Source organism: Ambystoma mexicanum, chromosome 9 (assembly GCF_040938575.1).
Source record: "Ambystoma mexicanum isolate Mex_15411 chromosome 9, UKY_AmexF1_1, whole genome shotgun sequence".
NCBI lineage: Eukaryota > Metazoa > Chordata > Amphibia > Caudata > Ambystomatidae > Ambystoma > Ambystoma mexicanum.
Genome location: NC_090931.1, coordinates 613,874,295 through 613,895,592, shown reverse-complemented (window position 1 = coordinate 613,895,592; position 21,298 = coordinate 613,874,295). Strand labels below are relative to the sequence as shown.

Genomic DNA, 21,298 nt, shown 5'->3' with positions numbered 1-21,298 from the left:
TCGGACCACACGATCACTGTGGCCCTGCACAGCCGGCTGAAAGCCACCAACTTCCGTCAGTAGGTCTAGACGAGGGTGCTGGACACTCCCTTCAACGAGGACAACCCCTTTGGAAAGTCAGTCGACGAATTATTGCAGGCCATTAAGACGGAGACGGTCCATGCCCTGGGCACTCTTCAGCAATCCAGTCTTTACTTTCGTGCCTCCGGCGGGACGTCTGGCATATCGTCGAAGGTTTTCGGCGGAGGGTCCTCCTTGTACTGCCAGCCCTCCCGGTCCACGACCCAGGAGGCCTACACAGGCTGGTCCAAGTCTTTTGGTGGAGGTGGCTGACATTGGCGCTCGCAAGGCAGCACGCAGGCCCCGAAGCAAGATTGAACCGGCCAGGATGTCGGGCCCCCGCATGTGCACCTCAGCAGGTTGCCGACTGGCGAGCTTCGTCAGCAAGTGGAAGATCTCTACCGACCGATGGGTTTGTTTTATAACTTGTATTATGCACCAGACCCAAGGGTAACCGGGTGCATTGCATACAACAACTTACAGCTTAGTTACAGAAACACATAGGCACATGTAGCGACAATAAATATACACAAGTCAAAATAATGGTACCAATAATTACAGCCCTACTCAGACGGTAAAAGCTGAGTGGTAGATGTGCATAAATACAGTCAAACAGTGGGGGGGACAAGCGGAGTAGGTCCAGGCAGTTAGTAGTCTGTTATTTGTCCGCGTCTTTGATCCACCTTGTAAGGTTGTATCAGAAAGTGGGGTATGGTTGATCTGTCCGCAGGGTGGTTGGTAGGGAGTTCCATAGTTGGGCTGTTTTAACCTGGAAGCTACAGCCACCAACTCTGGACAGTTTAAATCTAGGTGTTGAAATGTTGTTGGAGTTAGAGGATCTGGTGAGTCTTGTTGGAATTATTCTCGTGAATCTCGAAGAAAGGTAGTGTGGTGCGGCATTGTTTAGACATTTGTAAACAAGTGAAGCCACTTTTAGCTGGGTTTTCTCATGAGTGGGGAGCCAGTTATTGGCTTTTCTAAATTCAGTGATGTGGGCTCTCCTGGGAATATCTAATGCTGCTCTAAGCGCGTTGTTCTGCAAGATTTTAATTCTTTTGATAACCTCCTTGTTGGCCCCAATGTAGTGTGAGTTGCAATAGTCCAACTTCGATAGAACGAGAGCTCTAGCAAGTGTGATGCAGCTATTAGATAGGAAGGGTTTACCCGCTCTTATCAATTTACAGGTGTAAGCGGTGGCAGAGGCCATCACATTAACCTGCTTGTTGAAAGAGAGGGAAGAATCCAAGTAGAAGCACTGGGTTTTTACCGCATGAGCAGTGGTGATTTGATTGTTATCAATGTTAAGAGGAATAGTTGGGACCCAGTTTTTTGAGGGTAGAGGGTGTGCCAAGGATAATTATTTCATTTTTGTCATCATTCAGGCATAGTACGTGAGCGGCCATCCATGCCTCGATGATGAGATACACCCTGTTCACCAAGGCCAAATCCTCGTAATCACCAGTAAGTGGTAGGAGAATCTGAGTATCATCTGCATAATTAGTGTAGGTGATACCAAGAAGGTCCAGATCATTGAAAAGGGGCTTCGTGAAGTTTTGTAGTGTGTGGTAGAAACGCATGATCCCTGTGGCACGCTGCCGCTGTGGTGGTGAAGACTCTCATGGTGAAAGATTGGATCCATGCTGTGGCTTCTTCAGAGAAGTGTGCAGCCATGTCCAAATGCGTACAAAGGACCTTGTGGTCAACAAGGTCGAATGCAGCTGATAGGTCCAGGATGAGGAGTAAGGCTGGTTTACCTTGATTCCTCAGCTCGTCGATTTGTGCCTTTTAGGTCTAAGAGGGCTGTTTCGGTCCCGTGCTGAGGACGGAAGCCAGACTGCCGTACTCCTAGCAGGTGGTTAGTTTCTAGGTGTTTCTGTATTTGTGAATACGCCATTTTATCTACGATTTCTAGGATGAATGGCACGGTGGTAATTGGACGGTAATTCGTGGGTATGGCTGGGTCTAGGGTCTGTTTTTTAAGCAGGGGGAGTACCCAAGATTCTTTTAGGTTACTTGGTATAGACCCTGTTGCGAATGAGGCGTTGATGAGTTTTGAGATGAAGGGAGCCAAGTCTCTGGCTGCGTCCTTTATCAGTTGGGCTGGACATTGATCTCCCTGTCAGTTTGATGTTTTGAGTGTCAGTATAATTTTTTCAGTCTCAATAATGGATACTTTAGAGAACTTGAAGCAGGGGTGTTAATGTTATTTTTAGGAGTGGTGATAGTTATTTTGGGCATGGTATCCAGGCTAAGTGAGGATTTATTTCTTGCCAATTTTGGATTGGAGAGTTGTCACTTCATTGGCCAAGGCTTGCTGAATATTGGTGCACCATAATTTGTCTTGTCTGGCACTGGGATGGGAGATTCTATTTCCTTTAAGATGATGAAGAGTTCCTTCATACTAGAGTTGGCTTGCGTTATTTTAGCGTTGTAGGTGTCCCGTTTAGCCCACAGTATTTCCTTTTTGTAGAGGATAGATATATCCCTCAGAATGCTTTTATTTTCTTCAGAGGATTGTAGTTTCCGTGCGACCTCACATTGCAGTTTTTTGGTACGAAGTGTTTTCAGGTAGGGGGTATACCAGGAATTGAAGTGGCCTTTGGGTTTGCTTTGTCTCATTTTGAGTGGTGCAACTGAGTCCAGTGCAGAGGACATAATTTTGTTGTACTCATTCACTACAGTTTTGGGGGTCCTGGGTGTCTGGTAATGAATTAAGTGTAGGAAGGATAAGTGGGAGTAGTTTATTTGGGGTGATGTTTTTCTTGTTCCTTGTCGGGATGGGCAGTGCTAGCTGAGTGATAGTAGGAATAGGTCTGTTAGTTTCTAGAACAAATGTTATAAGGTGGTGGTCTGTCCAGATTTGGGGGGAGATCGATAGGCTAGAGGCGTTGCAGTTGTGGTCTGCCACCCAGTCGAGTATCCTACCTTTGTTGTGGGCAGGGAGAAGCACTCTTTGTGAGAAGCCTAGTTCAGAAAGTAGATTAGCCTCTCTACTTGCATGTGGGTTGTTTAGGTTGTTGAAATCCAGGTTGAGGTCCCCTAAAAGGAAAACCTGTGATGAGTTTTTTAGGTTATGGGATAGGATAGTAGAAATGTCCTCCTCAAAGGTTCCTATAGGGCCTGGATGTATATAAATCAAGTGGATGGTAAGGGTTTGAGAGTTGTTAACTAACTTGGCTCTTGCCCACGGACACTCTCTAGAATTCCAGCCAAAGTGTCTGTGGATACCTCCGGTGATCTGGCAACAGCAGCACATCCCTGAGCTCCTGCAGGAGATACGGGCCATGGTGAGAAAAGGGTTGATAGAGTTGGTTCCAAAGCGACTCCGGGCTCCAGAGTAAAGAAGACTGGGGGCTAGAGGCCCAGTCTAGACCTGCGGTGCCTCAGCAGATGCCTCAAGTCCCAGAAATTCAGGATGGTCACGTTGCAGCAGGTGCTCGGTCAACTGGAAGCAAGAGACTTCCTGACGTCGCTACATCTGGAGGACGCATACTTCCAGGTCGGTATTCACAAAGTATCAGAAATTCCTGCGCTTTGTAGAGCAGGGAAAGCACCATCAGTTGTAGGCCCTCCCCTTCAGACTGAAGTTGGCACCCAGGGTGTACTGTGAACCTCGACTAATGGCTCCTCCGGGCCAAGTCAAAGGGAACTGCCTGTTGGAGAGGACCGTTCGGCTGCTGATGTATCTGGGGTTCTCCATCAACTATCTAAAGAGCTGCTTGATACCATTGCAGAACGTGCTGTTCTTGGGAGCCAGACGTCTCCTGCCTGGTGTTTTCCTCGGAGGGGTGGATAGCGGCCATGCTGGGCAAGGTGTAAAGGCTGTTGGCACTGAAGAGCACCACAGTGCAGACCATCAAGTCGCTGCTCAGCTTGATGTCATCGTGCATCAACCTGATATGGCTCTGCAGGTTAGGGATGCAACCCCTTCAGGAGTTCCTGGGCGCTCGCTGGATCCAGGTGTCCGGGAGCTATGCAGACAAGATTGCTCTCGACGAGGAGATCCGTCGAGCAATAAGGTAATGGGGTGTATGCTCCAACGTCATCGGGGGTCCAACGTCATCGGGGGTACAGATTTTCAGAGCCCCTGTACCAGGAGACAGTTACCACAGACGCTTCCCTGGTGGGCTGGGGAACCCACACCGGACATCTCCATGCCAGAGGCCTGTGGCTGCCGGCAGAGAGGGATCTCCACTTCAATATCTTGGAACTGTGGACAGTGTTTTGTGCCCTCAAGTCGTTCCTTCCGCCCCTAAAGTGCAAAGTGGTGATGGTCTTCACGGACAACACCACCACGATTTCCTACATCCGGAAGCAGGGAGGCACAAGATCCCTGGCGCTCTCCAGGGAGGTGCAGGCTTTGTGGCACTGGGCTTTCGCCCAAGAGATGTTCCTCATCCCCTTTCACCCGGCAGGAGTCAAGAACGCCATCGCCGACTCCCTCAGCAGGAACTGTGCTCCTGCCACAAGTGGGAACTTTGACAGGACCAAGTGGACCGCCTCTTCCGCAAGTGGGGCAGACCCCAGATCAATCTGTTTGTGATGGCAGCGAACTCCAAATGCTAGAAGTTTGCCCGCAGGTTCCACCAGCCGAGGAGCATCGGGGACGCGCCGTTCTTCCTGTTTGAAGGTCTGTTCCTATAAGCGTTACCTCCATTGCCTTTCCTTCTGAGAGTCATCAACTCAAACTGTACCGGTGCAGGATGATCCTCGTCGACCCGGCGTAGCTGAGGTAGATTTGGTACCTGGCCCTTCCCAGCCTGTCAACGTCACCTCCAGTTAAGCTGCCAGTTGTCGCAGATCTGCTCACCAGAGAACGAGGCGCAATCCTGCATCAGGACCCAGGATCGCTGAACCTGAAGTCTTGGCTCCTGCAGCCTTAGAGTTCGGAGGGTACGAGTTACTGTCGGACTGCAGGGAGGTCCTTGCCAGGCCCAGTGTAACGCTCACCTGATTCCCGTAGAGGCGCCGGTCTTGACTGGGCGTATACCGTATCTTCAAAGGTGATGTGTAACACACGGCTGGCTCTTTGGGCTGGACCTCTGTGCACTGTATGTCTGGCTCGAAGGGTAAGATGTCTGCAGATAGAAAATATGGAATTAAGGAACTGGGTTATTGAATGTCTCTCTCTTCTTCCCTTTCTCTTCTCCTGTAGAACCCCAAAGGTTAACGCTCTCATCTTAGGTAAGTGAACGCCGTGCTCTCCATCTGCCTCGGGGCAGGGTGCTGTAACCAGTTTCTTCACTGGATAAGGGGAGCAGGCCTCTTGACTTCAGAGGACTGCTGTCCGTCGTTTACTGCACGAACGGTAAGTTTCGAGTAATTCTAATGTCTTTAAAGTCTTTAGTAATGATGTTTCTTGTTTTGCAGGGTTCCGGCGATGGCGGATGACGGGCTGAAGTGAGTTGAAGATGGAGCCCGTGTGATGAATAGAAGCGCCTGGAAGCACGTAAGTAAGCGCTTGTTGCCTGCTTCACGATGCGCTCTAACTGTCTTTTTATTTTGCAGGTACAAGTTCGGAGCGGCTGCAGGGTGCCGGAATACCCACTGGGTTAGATGTGGAAAGGAGTAATGGCACGTGAGTATTAAAGTTCCCCAATGTCTTTAAACGCACCTTGTTTTGTCTTTCAGATGCGGGATGCAGCGCCGAAGGCTTCCGGAGCGTGCAAAGAGTTGGTAAGCTTTTGTCTTTCAGATGCCGGAATGCAGTGTGAAGACCTCCGGAGCGCACGAAGAGTAGGTAAGCCTTTGTCTTTCAGATGCCGGAATGCAGCGCGAGGCGTTGGTGACAGCCGATGGACCAGGTAAGTGAAGAGCTGTCACTGAAGACCGTAATGCTAACCTGTTCTTTCTTGTCTTTATAGGTGTTGCTGAAGACTGGATTCAGGATGGTAAGCCTTTTTCCTTAGGCCCAGGATCAGATGCAGAAGACACGATGAGCGTTCTGCTGCAGAGGATGCAGAATAACGCAAAGCAAGATTCATCCATCGGGTGTGGTTTAAATAGCCTCCTGTAGTGCTTAGGTCTCTCCTTCCACAGCCACGCCTAGGTAAGAAAAGAGTTCCTGCTTTCCAGAAGAGTTCCAGTGTTCTGAATCTAGGGAGTGGCTCCTGCCCCACCCAACAGGAAAAGTAGTTCCAAACAGAAGAGGATCAGAGGCTTAACTGGCAGGCAAGTAAGCAGCATGGTCTGCTGCAGGTAAGTCCACCCAAGCATTATGAGCCCGGCGCTTCCAGCGCTGGGACTGGGCATATTTATGAGCCTGGTGCCACTGGCGCCAGGACTGGGTCCAAAAGGTCCCAATTGGGACTGGTTGGCACTCGGAACCTGGGTTATGGATCTGCTTCCAAGGGAGTTGGGAAAACCCTGACCTTTGGAAGCAGAGATCATGACACCCAGAGTGTTGTCGACTTTGAAATGATACGGACGCAAGTGGAAGCATTTTGCTAGGTGGTTCCAGACACAGAAAATCAATCCTCTGATTATCACGGCCCCACAGATTCTTTCATACTTACTGTCCTTGGCCAAGGCGGGGCTGGCACATGCCCCTATCAAGGTGCATCTGGTGGTTATCTCCCACTACACCAGGTCTCCAGGACGGTCATCTCTTTGGTCCCACCGTCACATCAAGGGGTTCCTCAGAGAAAGGGTTTGTTTCCCCCGGTGAAGGCGCCTTTTCGGCGTGGGAGCTCAACTTGGTACCGATAAGGCTCATGGGGGCCCCCTTCGAGCCTATGAATCAGGCCCTGCTCAAATTCCTATCATGGAAAACGGCTTTCCTCGTGGCCATCCCATCTTACAGGAGGGTGGCTGAGGCGAGATCCAGGTCCTGTCCTGTAAACGGCCCTATTTGACTTTTCCCCACTCGATGGTGGTGCTGCGGTCGCACCCATCCTTCATGCCAAAGGATCTGTCAGAATTCCACCCCAACGAGCCGTTGGTGTTGCCTGTGTTCTTCCCGAAACCTTTGTTGCCGGGTGAAGGGACTTCATGTGTGCCACGTAAAACTTCAGAGCACGAGCCACATACAGCAAGTGCAGAGTTTCCGAAAGACGTCTCAACTGTTTGTGAACTTTGGTCCTGTGAACCATGGGAAGGCCTTGTCTAAGACTTCCCTCTCCAAGTGGCTTTCCGGCTGTATCACGCACTGTGATCGGTTGTTGAACCGATCGCTGCCTGGCCGTCCGAGAGCCCATTCCACCAGAGTGATCGCTGCGATGACAGTGTTCCTGTCTGGTGGGCCCCTGCTAGACATCTACAGGGCTGCTACGTGGAGATCTAAGCACACCTTCCCGAGATTCTACTGTGTCAACAAGGATTCCAGGGAGGAGTCCAGGGTCGTCCAAACAGTGCTGCCAACTTGTTTGCTTGAAGGTGAGCCTGTTCCGGAGGTACGAGTAATTGCTTCTGTTGAGCCTTGCCACCTGCCATGGTTGCGTAATATTGTACTGCATTGGATTCTTTATTCACGAGTATGTGAATCCATGCCAGACCCCATGCCTTGGAAGGAACAAGTTGCTTACCTATAGCTATTGTTCTCCAGCATGGGTATGTCATGGATTCAGATGCCAAACCTCCTGCCGTCCCCTCTGCGGCTCTTCTTGGTCAAACTGCCACTTTACGTGCTTACCAAATCTGAAGATGGCTGCCAGAGGTGGGGCTTAGGGAGAGGGCAGTCATTGGCTGGGGGCAGTATGACCCAGAGCTCAGTTATTGGTTTAGAGGAGAAATAGTGTGAAAGTAAAACTGTTTTTTCTTTTACCGAGGATTCCCAGCCTGAAAACTGGGAATATTCATGAGCATGTGAATCAATGCCCGACCCATGCTGAAGAACAATAGCTACAGGTAAGTAACTTGTTCCTTACTTCTTTGCTCCACACGGAGTAGGTGTGTAAACCGATTTGGCCTTACCAATATTTCATTGAGTCTTTTAGAGCTGTAATTTTTGTTAAAGCTCAAAAAAGTCACATTATTTTTTATACAATTAATTTTCCATATTATGTCATGTACAATAAATTGGAGTGTTCTCTGGTTCAAGTATGACAAGATGTCATTACCTCTTGTAAAAGTAAAGGTTCTCTATTTTTACAAAAAACTACAGTGAAAACCTAATGACAGTACCAATATGTGGTATAGTGAAGAAACCTGGGAATGTTTTCTGTGGGATCTGAATCCACCCAAACTAGCTTTATTTTTGCCTGTTTAGTGGCTTAAAGTTGGATTGGGAAAGTATCAATACCATCATTCTACTGATGCATAGTGCTTCTGACCCTCGCTGCTATCCTCTGGCTCACCCCTGATCCCCCCCCACCCCCACCCCCTTGTCTCTGTCCCCTTGGTGTTCTCTGTCTCCCCTTTCTTTACTCACTGGCTCACCATCTCCTATCCTCCCTCTCCCAAAAATTCTGCAAGGAAGAAACTAAAAAGGCACTCCTGAGCTCCAACCCGGGTCTGCCCGGCGCAGACACCTACATCAATGCTACCTCCAGACAGACCATCACTGACTTTCTATTTGCTGTTCCTTCTTCTAACCTATGGACCCCTCATCTGGTCTCTGTCCGCTCCCCTTTCTTTTCCTCACCCATTACTGGCAGAACCAGATAGGAAGTGCTCTTGGCTCATTTCGCATCTCCCAAATGCACCATTTTCTTTCATAATTGCACTATCATGGCCCAGAGCTCTCCGCCCAACCTCCGCCTTCCTTTTCTTTTCAAACCCCCCCCCCCACTGGTGGCACCCCACAGCTGTGTACCCCCTCTCAAATCTTTTAAAGGGGCAGCCAACTTCCCTTAACTACCCTCAATACTCACTCTGCTATCAAACACTCCTCTGACATCTGTCACCTCCTCAAAGACATTGACGTCCTTGCTCTCACTGAGACCTGGTTCAATGCCAGTTCCGTCACTGCTTTTGACTCTCTTCTCCTCGATGGTTACAAAATCCTCCTGTCCAATCCCAGGACCTCCCGGTCTGGTGATGGAGTGTCCCTGGTCTTCCCTGAGTGGGTTCCTGCCTCCATCATCCCCACTCAAACCTACTCAACCTTTGAAAGCCTCGTCTGCAGGCTATGTCTCACCTACTTTCTCGCTTACTCTCGCTACCATCTACAAAACCCCGGGACGTTCTTCCCTCTTCTCTGAATGGGCCGACATATCCTCATCTGTTCTTGCCTCCTCCCTTAAACAAACTTTGCTTCCTTGGGGACTTCAACATCCATCTCGACTCTTTTGATGTGGCCACTGTTCCCTTCCACGATTTCTGTGACACTCTCTCCCTCTCTATACTTCCCTCTGGCCCAACCCACTCTGCCGGATACACCTTGGATGCTCTCATCTCAACAGACATCCCTCTTTCTAACAGTCTTATTCTCCATCATGGGGTCTGGCATGGATTCACATGCTCATGAATATTCCCCGTCAGGCTGGGAATCCCCGGTAAAGAAAAAATCAGTTTGTTTTGTTTCTGAACTGTCTTTCTGCTAATAACCAATCACTGGTCTCTGGGTCATACTGCCCCCAGCCAATGACTGCCCTCTGCCTAAGCCCCTCCTCTGGCAGCCATCTTCAGATTTTTACTGCACGTTCAAGTGTTGGGAGTCCTCGTGCTGTAGCTCTCGAGCTTTTACTGTTTATTGCGTTTTTTCAAAGAGTTCACTCTTATTTTTCTGTCAATTCGAGCCTCAATCTCTGCCGATTCTTCTTCCGATCTACGGGGATCCGTTTTGGAATTTTCTATGCTCCTCAAGGGTGGATTTTCATCGAATTACACTTCTTGGAGGATTCCGGAAGACCTTTGAGGCCTTCCCCAATTCGAAAATGGCCCAGGACAAAGGAAAGTCGACACCTACTGGATCCAAACTGTTCAGGAACTGCCCAGGATGTGGATTACAGAATGTCTTCAAGGAAGATGAGAACTCCCGGTGCCTCTACTGCCTTCACGCCAACAAGTCGCACGTGGAAGAGGACAGTGCGTTCTGGAAAAACATGTTCGACCGGACAATGAAGGACCGTCGTATTCGGCCCCCCTGGCTGGAGGGGAAGAGCCCAGCAGCAGGCGAGTACTAGTAGTGCGATCGGTCTTCCAAGTCCTTTTGAGGGTGCTCCGGCATCAGGGGCCCAACAAAAGGCAAAGCACAGCGAATCTGCGGGCATTCACATGCAAACCCTCCCTCCTACCCCTCTGCGGCTCTTCTCTTGGTCCTACTGCCATTTTACGTGCTACCAAATCTGAAGATGGCTGCCAGAGGAGGGGCTTAAGTAGAGGGCAGACATTGGCTGGGGGCAGTATGACCCAAAGACCAGTGATTGGTTACTAGTAGAAAGACAGTTCAGAAACGAACCTGAAACTGATTTTTTTTCTTTACCGAGGATTCCCAGCCTGACGGGGAATATTCATGAGCATGTGAATCCATGCCAGACCCATGCTGGAGAACAACAGTTACAGGTAAGTAACTTGTTCCTTACCCCTGTTGCTTTCCCATTACACCAGACGAGATCTCTAGAGTTGTCCTCTCTAAGAAAGTCTCCTCTAAACAGGTGCTCCCCTGCTCCTCCAGATCCATCAAGGACAAAATTGCTTCTCTCGCTCCAGCCTTGGCTGACCTCTGTAACCAAACATTTACCACTTGTTCCTTCACTCAACCCCTCTTTGGTGCACCATCCCCTAAAAAAAAGTAATCTGCTGACACTTCTTGCCCGGGCTAACTAGCGCCCCATTTTGATCACCCCTTTTTTGGGCAAACTCATAGAGAAGCTGGTCATCTCCCAACTGTCCCTCCACTCCAAAATGGCTGGCTGTCTCCACGACCACCAGTCTGGATTTAGGGATGCCAGAGGCACGGAAGCTGTTGTCCTGAACACCTGTAAAGACCTTCTCTCCAACCTGGACTCACTCCCTCTGTTCTGATCTTCCTCAATCTCTGTTCGGATCCTCCCATCTCTGTTCTGCTTTTGACACATTCAACCACTCATTCCTCATAAAAATTCTCCATGATACCCTTAGCATCACGTACTGGGCACTGGCATGGCTGACAACCTTCCTCTCAAACAGACCTTCCCAAGTGCAAATGGGCCCTTTTCTCTCCTTCACCTCCCTGTCTACCTGTGGTGTCCCTCAGGGCTCTTATCCTATTGCCTTGGCTCTTCAACATGTACCTAGCCCCTCTGACCCACCTGAATTTCCCTTTCTCCCCTAATTTCCAGTGTTACGCAGATGACGTACAGCTCTCTTTCAAGCTACCTTCTTCTACCCCTTCCCCCCCCCCCCTCCTCCTCCCTCATTCATGACCGCCTCACTGCCATTCAGGCATGGTGCTCTGCCAATGATCTCTGCCTTGATGCCAGTAAGACAGAGATCCTTCTCATTGGGACGCCTGCTCCTTATTCCCCACCCCTCCCCCTCTCTGGTCTCACTCCATCGGTTCTCTCCTATCACCCACTTGTGAGGCAAAAAATGTTTCTCTCCACACATCATCGACCTTGACAAGAAGTCCAACATTCAGCTGCACTTCCTCAGGGGCATTCTACCTTTGCTCACCTTCCCCCAAAAGCTCAAAGTCTCCAGAGCCCTGGTTCTCTCTAGGCTGGACTACTGCAACAGCCTCTTCCTCAATCTGCCTCTTTTCTCCCTTCGCCCACTTCAACTAATCTAGAATAGGGCTGCAAGCCTTATCCTTTGCCTCAAGCCCAGGGACTGCATCTCTCTACCCCAAACATCTCTCCACTGGCTCCCGGTGAACACACGCCTCACATTCAAGACCCTGTGCATCATGCACAAGGCTGTCTGTGGCCTGGAACCTCTCTACATCCAGCTCTTCCTCCCTAAATACCTCGCAGCCAGAGTCCTTCGGTCCTCTGGCTCCAACTCTATGCAGGTCAAACGTTTCTCCAAGCAGAGAGCAGGAGGTAGATCCCTTTCCTCGGCTGGTTCCTCCCTCTGGAAGGACCTCTCTGCCTCCCTCAGACTTGAGCTGGATCTTCTGTAGTTCTGGAAACTTCACAAGACTTTCCCTTTCTCAACTTCCTTCCCTCCACCTCCCTCTGCAGCTGCGACTGGGGCCTGGTCCCTTCAGTTATACAGGGTCAAGGCCACCCCCCTCTATCGGTACCCTCAGCATTCCTTGCCTGCACTTGCCCTCGGTCTCCCTTTCCTGTACAAGCCCAACCTGGTCCTCCCTGTCCACTGCGCTCATCCTCCCTTCCCCCTCTTTTCCTGGCACTTGCCGTCTTGGGCCGCTCAGCAGTTGCCCGCCCCCACCCTTCTGGGCACCACACTCCTGCTCTTCTCCCTCTACTCATTCCCCCCCCCCCCTGCATTTACCACCTTTTCATGCACTTGCACGGTAGGGTTGTCCAAGGCCAATATACCAGTTTTTGTTCTACTTACGTTCCCATCCATGCCCCACCTCCCTTAATCTAGTCTTGTGGCTCTGGAAACGCTTGTGTATAGGTGCCATACAAATGTCCAATAAATTAATCAAGAATGCCAATAGACTGTTTAATAAAGACAAAAAAATGCATCTAGAGCTCAAGCCTGAATGACATCTTACATTGTATTCTAATGACAAAATCCAAAATCCGGCGTCAAATACATCCCTTATTTAGGGCATGTCTGTCAGTAAGTCAGGCCCTTCAAATATGGCATGGAACTACGATACAGAAAGACAAAACGGAGCTCAAAGATAACCGTAAACACATTTACCCAATTGTATTATTGGATGTATGTGGCAACATTTTCCGGAGACCTGTTCTTTGAACCCTACGAGATTGGGTCACTAAAGTAGACATTATCCCTATAGAAAATACAGGTTTCCATAAGCCTCATTCTCTCAATTATTAACACTAAAGCAACGTACAGAAAAATAATGGAGTCAAAGTAAATTAAGTTATATGCAGTTTTTATTGACTATTAAAGTACTTTTGATAACGTGGGTAGATAAATTTTGTGAAAGGTGGGCTTTCCCGATCATCTATTTAACATCATAATTGAGTTATATTTGAATACCTAGGTTAGGGTACAGTTAGATTTGCCAGCGCATGATCATGATCAACAACAAATAAATTAGGACCGCCAATGACCTGCGGCAAGGCTTTATTTTGGATCTGCAATTGATCTTTATATTTATCTGATCTACCCCAACAATTGAGAAAATCTAGTCCCCCAATTCTCAAATGTTATTCTCATATAGAAATCCTGTTATATGCAAATGATATAATTATTTTTGCATTTGGATTTAACCTATTTGTGCGTCAGAGAGCCTTAACATTTGGACCATACTCCTTTGAAAATCAACAGCAGTTTACAATTCTAAAGATCGTTATTTTTTCAAGTCTGTTATGGAATTGAACTGGTTTAAAAAAAAAAAAAAAGGAACAAGGCGCAAGGAGTATAAATTGAGAACTGTTTGGCAATTCAATTTAAGGTGAAATAAAGAACTTTTGGAAGTATCTAAGTAACTACCAACTAATATGATGAAGTTTCTGTAACCAGGGGCAACTCAATTTCAGTTTGCTGCCAAAAGTCTGCATAGATCAAATTCTTCCTTTTAGACGTACAGCCCTCTCTTCAAATAAAAATGTATTTTAATGCTTGAAAAAATCGAGAACAAAATGTGAAAAGTCTCTTATGCTGTCAGCAATTGACCCTAGTACATGCCTTAAGTAACATATACTCCTAAATCAGATCTGATAACATGCACTTTTGCGCAGCTGCAAGTATACATCTATCTGCAGCTGCATCATAAGTGCTGTCTGTATCCAACTTTTAAAATGTAAAAAAAAAATCTGCAATGAGGGATATTTGATACAATACCCTACAGTCTATTGATACAAGGTTATCCCTCTGAAATAAATCATAGTAGGGTTAGAAGTTTTATCTGAAGTTAAGGTTGTACTGCTGGATATTGTGGGAGTGGTAGCTTGGTATAATTTGACATCCGATGAGTCTGCCGAGAAACTAGCAAGTTGGCTTTCTAGCATGGTACTCGTTTTTTGTTTGTCCAAATTTTAATGTATATCGATCATCTTTTAAACTCTTAATTTCAATGTATGGAGTAAGACAAGTCAGAGTAGACTTAAGACTATTGTATTTGGTCCCTAATAACTAAATGTTACGAGTTATTCTAATTGTATAATTAATTTGATAATTTAATGATGGCCATAATGTAAGAATAGAAATAGTGATTTTTAGGTAATTTATTTGTAGAAATGTTCCCTCTTCTCCCAATCCTTCTTTTTCATGCACTAAAAGTGAAAGCAAAATATTGTATACTAAGGTCGGACTTGTACACACAGAAGGAATTTGTATGTCAAGAAGGGGAAAAATTAAACTGAGAACAGTGTACATTGAAGGGGTCGATCATATGCACTGAGGAGAGAAACACACAAAGGTGGGAAATGGCCTGCAATACACAGAGGGGAGCCTACACACTGAAGAGCAACATCCTTAAACGCTCTGGAACACCCTGTACACTTGAGGAATACGCTTGGGCAACAGTTCATCCTCCACCTCATCCCTCTCTTCGCCTTTTTTAAATGCCTTTTAATCAGTGTAAAGCATTATGCAAGCATCCATAGTAAGATGCAAATCATTTGAACCTAATGGTGTTGATAATAGAATGCATCTAAAGGAGATACTAATAGGGTATGGCCAAAGTACATATGTATTCTTAATCAAAATTATCCCATGCCATGCACTGTGTTCATGCACCTATTACAAATCATAATAGAAATATGTGTAGGTATTTTTAGAAGTTTAAAGTGGTGCTATATATGTTAACTAGAATTGTACAAAACATGTCTCCTTTTTCTGTTTAGAGATATCAAAGCTGGAAATATCCTGCTGACGGAGCCAGGACAAGTCAAGCTTGCAGACTTTGGATCTGCTTCTATAGCATCTCCTGCCAATTCTTTTGTGGGTACACCATATTGGTAAGAGACGTTTTCTAAGTTATGCTCTTGCTACATATGCTTTAAAATGGTGTCACTCTCCCAACTCCTAAAGCAACATTTTAACCAAGCCTTATGTATTGATTTTTATAGTTTTATTAAGCACAAATTGGGACCCAGATGTTAGCAATGTTTTATCCACGTCAATATTGAACCAAAGTAGTAATCAGAAAGGGAAATTAAGCTGTCCATATGTATCCCTGATAAAAACGGTGCAGAAAATTGTGTAAAACTGAACAGTGCTGTACAATTAAGCATAACTTAACGATCCCTATTAAGAGCTAGGATGCAAGTCTGAAGTATTGCAGGATTACTAGGTTGGACACATAGCATTAAGGAGTGCACTGAAAATGAAAATACATCAAACTAGAGGCTCTTTCACAATTTTAGTGCGCGTTTAGATCTCTGGGAGAGGTCATCCAAGTGCGGGCATATATAAGTAGTGAAGCCGAAGCTTTTGCTGGATTAGATGAGGAAGATTCAGTGGGTTATGCTAGCTGTATTCTAGGGAGGATGCAGGAAAGATTGAATAATAAATGGGGAAAAATGGGATTGTTTTCCCGATCAAAGGTGACCTGGAGGGTATGAACATTAAGGCATCAAGAAACAATCTAAGAAGGAAAAGCGGGTAAGCCAGCGACATATTTGGCTGAATGGGACTCTAGCGTCAGCACCATAAGTATTTGAGCGGGTCAAACACTCTGGGTTGAATGCCAGCAAAAGAGTAGAGCAATATTGAGGCAAGGTGGGTGGCAGGAAAGAACCAGAATGATGCCATAAGTTAGGGCCAGTTGGGTGCATAGGCAGACAGAGATTAGTGTGAGAAACTCGCCAGCTACATCAAGTCTAGTACTCTATGGGTATTTAGCCATTAGAAGTGGTTCCCAGGGCCTCTACATGGTATATGGTAGGACACAATTGTTTATTTATATCACGCTCAAACAAAAAGTGATGCAGCGCGCAACAAGGCAAGGGAGGGGAACAGGGACAAACACAACCGCGATCTTACTAGGCCCAGTGACATTGAGAACGCACAAGTGCATGGGAAAAGGAAAGGGGAAAAAGTGCACGGAAGGGGGAGAGTGGAATGTGCGGTGCAGATGAGAACAGAGAAATAATAATAAATACAATCAAACAGATAATGGAGGCAATAAACAGTGGTAGTGCAGACAAAGTGCTGTGCTTGCAGCAGCAGAATGGAGTAAGTCTAAGTGCAGAAAAAATTGTAGGTTGAGTTACTTCTTGAACCAAACCATTAAGTATTGTTTTAATAGAGACGTGCAGAGTGAAGTGGTAGTGGGGAAACGTGAGGTTATACCAGATCTTTGAGGTGTTCTCAAAGGAGTATTGGTTCAATGCTTGATGTTTCTTGGAAATGGCAGTTCCTAAACAGGAATTATTTATTGTGAAAGTGTGTACACCCACCCACTCCCCAACCCCAGTATAAATTGCATTTGTAAGCTGTGCATTGTGGGCAAATCGGATGGAAGACCTTGGAGGTTACTCTGACCCATCTTCAAATATGGATTTTGGTTCTGTCACAAACAATTGCAGATTAATGCGTACTGGGCTGATGTAATTGAAACAGTGTTTTCTTGAGGCATGTTATGATGCTGCATTTTATGCAGATTTCATTATAGCTAAGCAACCTTTCTATGAGGCCTGATGGCATAGTTTTTCCATAGTCTGGTTCAGAGATGACCTAGGGATGAAGCCATTGATTTGTATGTCTGATTCTAGAATAAGATGCTTAGTGTTCCTTAATTTAAATTTGATATTGGGTGTATTTCATTGGTGTGACCAATGTCGATCTCCCCCCAGTATCGTCTCCTATTGCCTGTCATCTCAACCCATGGCACCACGATTCCTTTACATGTATGCTGCCCATGATGAGAACCATTTACCCTGACCTGCCTTTTAATCTCTTGATCCTTCCCAGGATGGCAGATTCCCTAGAGCTTCTGAACTCCTCCTGTAACCAGTGTGATGGTAATGGCCTTCAGAGTGGGAGGGGTGCACTCGACCTCCGATCTGCTTGGACCAATAGGGAATTCCTGGCTAATTTCCTTTGTCCCCACTAGCCTTTACAGACTGGCTACTGTGGCGGGTCGGAAGGAGGAGTCAGACACATTTTGGAAATGTTGACTTTCTTTTAATGAAATGATAAAGAAAAGGCCCAGCAATCCCTACTGATATGTAGTTTTCCCTGTCTGAAAAAAGTTATGTTTGTCGTCGGGAATTGCAAAATAAATGCACTCAGTCCAAAGCCAACTCTATCTGACCCCACCACTGAATAACTAAAGAAGGCCAAAAGAATGTCTCATCTCCTGGTAATTTCCCTTTATGGCGTTTTTCTTTCTCATGGCTATTGCTTAGCATTTTTGTTGTTTCCTTTTAGGCTTGAGATACAAATGTCTCTGGTTAAAACTATACTCCTTATACGGCTCTTCTCAGATACTCTCTTGGCGTTTCCTTCAGGAACTCTCATAGTTCCAAGTGTTTGTGGATTTTATATTCTTTTCACTGGCTTGTTTAGAATGTCTCTCCCGGATATATTCTGTCTCAATCATTTAAGTTTATGCCTTTCAGTTTCTTGAGATTCAACCTTTCTTAGGTTTTGTATACTTTTACTGTTATCAGGTAATAATATCGCCATATATATGGTCGCCGTAAATATCGCCGGGAAAATGTAGTGCCGATATTATTTGGGTGACCATATATATGAAGATTGGGTGTCTTCATTTTTAGATGACAGGAACTCAAAAATCAATTGGGCAGGTCATTCCACCTCTCCCAAACCTGTAGATTGCGGCGTCCCCCAGGGAGCCAGTTTCTCACCCTTGCTCTTCAACTTATATATCCGCTGCCTTTGTACTCTTTTATCTCAGCTCGGAATTTTTTTCACCAACTTCGCTGACGATACACAGCTCATTCTAGAGCTGAGCGGAGACCATCACGCAGATAACGAGAAGCTATCGGCTATTTACGACATCATCGAAAACTGGATGATTGCACACTGGATGTGTCTTAATAGCTCCAAAACGGAACTCATGACCTTCGGAAGCGCTAAAGCCTTAAACAATCTTGGTTCGGATTACTCCACATTCACTATAAAAGATTCTACCATTAAGGTATCTAATAAGGTTAAAACACTAGGTATTTACTTACAATCCTCCTTAGGCGCAGAAGCCCAAACCGCTTATTTAAAGCGAAACTGTCAATACTACCAAAGGCTTCTATGTCAGATAAGACCTTTTCTTAATACCAAGAACAGCACCACGATAGGGAGAGCCACCATACTATCCCGCTTAGATTATGGGAACGCGTTAATGCTCGGCGCCAGCAACAACTGCCTGAAACAATGTCAGATTATCCAGAATAATGCTGTTAGGTCCATCACTAATAAATCCAAACGTGAACACATCACCAAGGACAGAAAAGATCTTCATTGGTTGGCTGTAAAGGAACGGATCAAGTTTAAATCACTGATCCTAACCCACCGATGCCTATATGGCACGGCACCTGCATACCTTAAGAATAAATTCAGCTGGTATGAGCCGAGCCGTAGCTTGAGATCTGCAAAACAAGGATTGATCAATCCCAGCCCTCCAGGTAAAGCCACTGGTCTCGGCCGAGCTTTTCCGAACCTGGCGACTTTCCACTGGAACAAACTGCCTTGCAGCCTCAGATTGGAAAACAACCTCCAACGCTTTAGGAAACAATTGAAGACCTTTCTCTTCATATAATTAGACAACCTCCACACCGCTTCTATTTGCCATCGTTCTGCTTCCTCCCTCTCTATGCTCTCTATGTGTTGTCCCGTTCTTCTTCGTCCTTGTGTCCTTGTCGCGCCCTGATGCTTGCGAGCTTCGGCGCGTTACAAATAAATAAATAAATAAATAAATAAATATATGGGGACGGGGGCAAAAAAAAAATGGAAAAAAGAAAAAAAAAGTTTGGGGGTTGCGGGGGTGTCCCCCGCATGTTCCATGCAATAATGTCGCCACAAAAAACGCCCATTTTTCGGCGATATTTTTGCATGGCGAGATTTTTGTGTCGACATTATTATATGGAACCGTTTTACTTACATTAGGAGTTTCCCCTCTCCTGGATTCTTCCTATTGGCTTTTTTCCCTCCTATTTATTTTCACTTGACAGTCTTGATTCACAACACATGGAACACTGTGTCAGGACTTTTCTCACCACTCTTTAATTACTAGATCTGGTGATATTCTCTCTTTCCCAGGGTTCTCTATCCACTTTCACTCTGTTCCCCAACTGGCCTTTTTTGTCACGTTCTTTGATTTCTTTGAATCTCTAGTTAATGCTGGTTTAACTGGGAGGGATAACTTCCTGCCTTTCACACGTTCTACTACTTGTATCTAGTTTCGGTGGCCTCCCTCGTTTCACGTGTATCCCGGTACCTGTGTTTCGAATGTGTCCTCCCATGTATTCCACATCTTAGGATAATATTTCTCCCCAGCTTCGCTGCTTCGGCAAACAAAATTCTTGATAGAGGGCACTGTATGCGGTGTTGTCGCGTTGTTGTCCCTCGCCGACGTCTTCAGCATAAATAGCGCATGCAGGCCGTTGGCTTTAGTTCAGTTTTTCCGAGCTTACGCTTCGAGTAATTACGGCGTGCTTCCGTTTTTCATAAGAAAAATGTTTTCTTGTACTTCTTCGACACCAATGTCGGGTTTTAAAAAAAAAAATGCCTCGACTGCGGATTGAAGATGTCTATCACAGATATCCTCTCTGTGCCTGCCTGTGGTGTCTGGGCTCCGGGAACCGTACCGATGACTGTGGGTCCTGTCCAGCCATGACAGAGAAAGCTCTCAAGGAACATAGAAGTAAACTGGCGGTGGGGAAGTTAACTTCGAAGTCTTCTTCGAAGTGGCAGAAATAAGTCTGGCGAGTATAGAGACTCTTCCCGGCATGAAAAAGCTCAGAGGTCCCGAGCGAAGAGTCGATCGCGGCATTCTTCATCTTCCTCAAAGAAGGGTCTCCTTCCTCTTCAAGTGATTCTCTACAGAGGTAATCAGATGCCTGATGAAGTCTGACTCCCCTGTAAAGTGGGATGCATTTCGGTCAGAGATGATGCATATTTTTTGAGAATGCAGCCTCACCCCTCGAAAGAACCGCACAAAAGCCCATGCCCTGGTTGCTCCGAACAATGACAAAGGGAAGTCGAAGGTTACAACTTACAAGCTGTGCACAAACCCGGCATTACGTCGAGAAAGTTCTCGACCCAACGAGAAGAGTCCTTCTTTGGTTCCTCCTAAATAAACTTGGTGTCTAAGACCGCAACAACTTTGTTGACCTGTCGACACCGAAGTCGAAGGCAGCGCCAAGTAAATCTGTGCTATTTTCTAAGCCGCCTTCAACACCGCCAACGCCTCTTGGCATACAGGACAAGGTTTACAGACCTGTCCCTAAAAAAAAAATACATATTTTTTTTTCAACAAGACTTTTTATTGGCATTTATCAACAATACCTGCTTCATACAGTATTCATGTCATCATATAGGTAGGAAACATTGAACTTAAATTAAAACAACCTCAACTGAGGTAAACTTGTCCAGGGTGGGGGGGGGCGCGGAGTGTCTCCGCAAAGTGCCAGGGGAGGAGCTGCTGCAGACTTGGGATAATGTTTCAGGGAACAGACTGGCTCTAGGGATGGCGGTGGGTCGGGCTGCTGCTGCCAACTTCTGCGGGGTCTTGTTGAACTTTTTCAGCCAACGGAGGGATGATGGCTGTCTGGATATCCTGGGGAATTTGTGCACGTGGTCTAAGAAGAGGGACCAAATGCTGTAAAACTTGCTCCTGTTGCCAAAACGAAGAACAGTGATCTTCTCAGCTGCGGCAGTGTCCCAACACTTTGTCCACCACATTGGGATTGCTGGGCCCTCCGGGAGTTTCCACAGCCTAGCAATTGAAATTTTGGCTGCTGTAAGTAGGTGCGTGCAGAGGTCCGCCAGCCTACCTGTCATCGGAAATTATCCCTTGCCCGTGTCGCCCAGCAAGCCACGGAATCGTTAGGCTGGTGATGAGTCTGATCTGCTCCAAGACTTCCCTCCAGAATCTGACTGACTTCGGGCAAGTCCACAGGAGGTGGAATAGCATTCCAATGTCCCCGCAGCCTCTCCAGCAGCCTGGTGGTATGGCGGGTTTTCAATGCCGAAAGTTGAAAGACGTGGCAAAGCCCCTCCCGACTACTGAACGTCAAAGGACGCGGCAAAGGCCTTTCCCAGCGCCGAAACTCGACCTGTGTCAGCGAAAACTACTTCTAGTTCA

General features: G+C 46.6%; 1 protein-coding gene across 1 annotated transcript in view; it reads left to right on the top strand.

Moving 5' to 3' along the window:
- Positions 1-21,298, top strand: part of TAOK1 (TAO kinase 1) — a 1,754,180-nt gene that overhangs the window by 647,403 nt on the left and 1,085,479 nt on the right. The window contains exon 7 of the mRNA XM_069615276.1: positions 14,874-14,987. Coding sequence (XP_069471377.1) covers positions 14,874-14,987 — 114 coding nt within the window. The remainder of the gene's footprint in view (positions 1-14,873; positions 14,988-21,298) is intronic.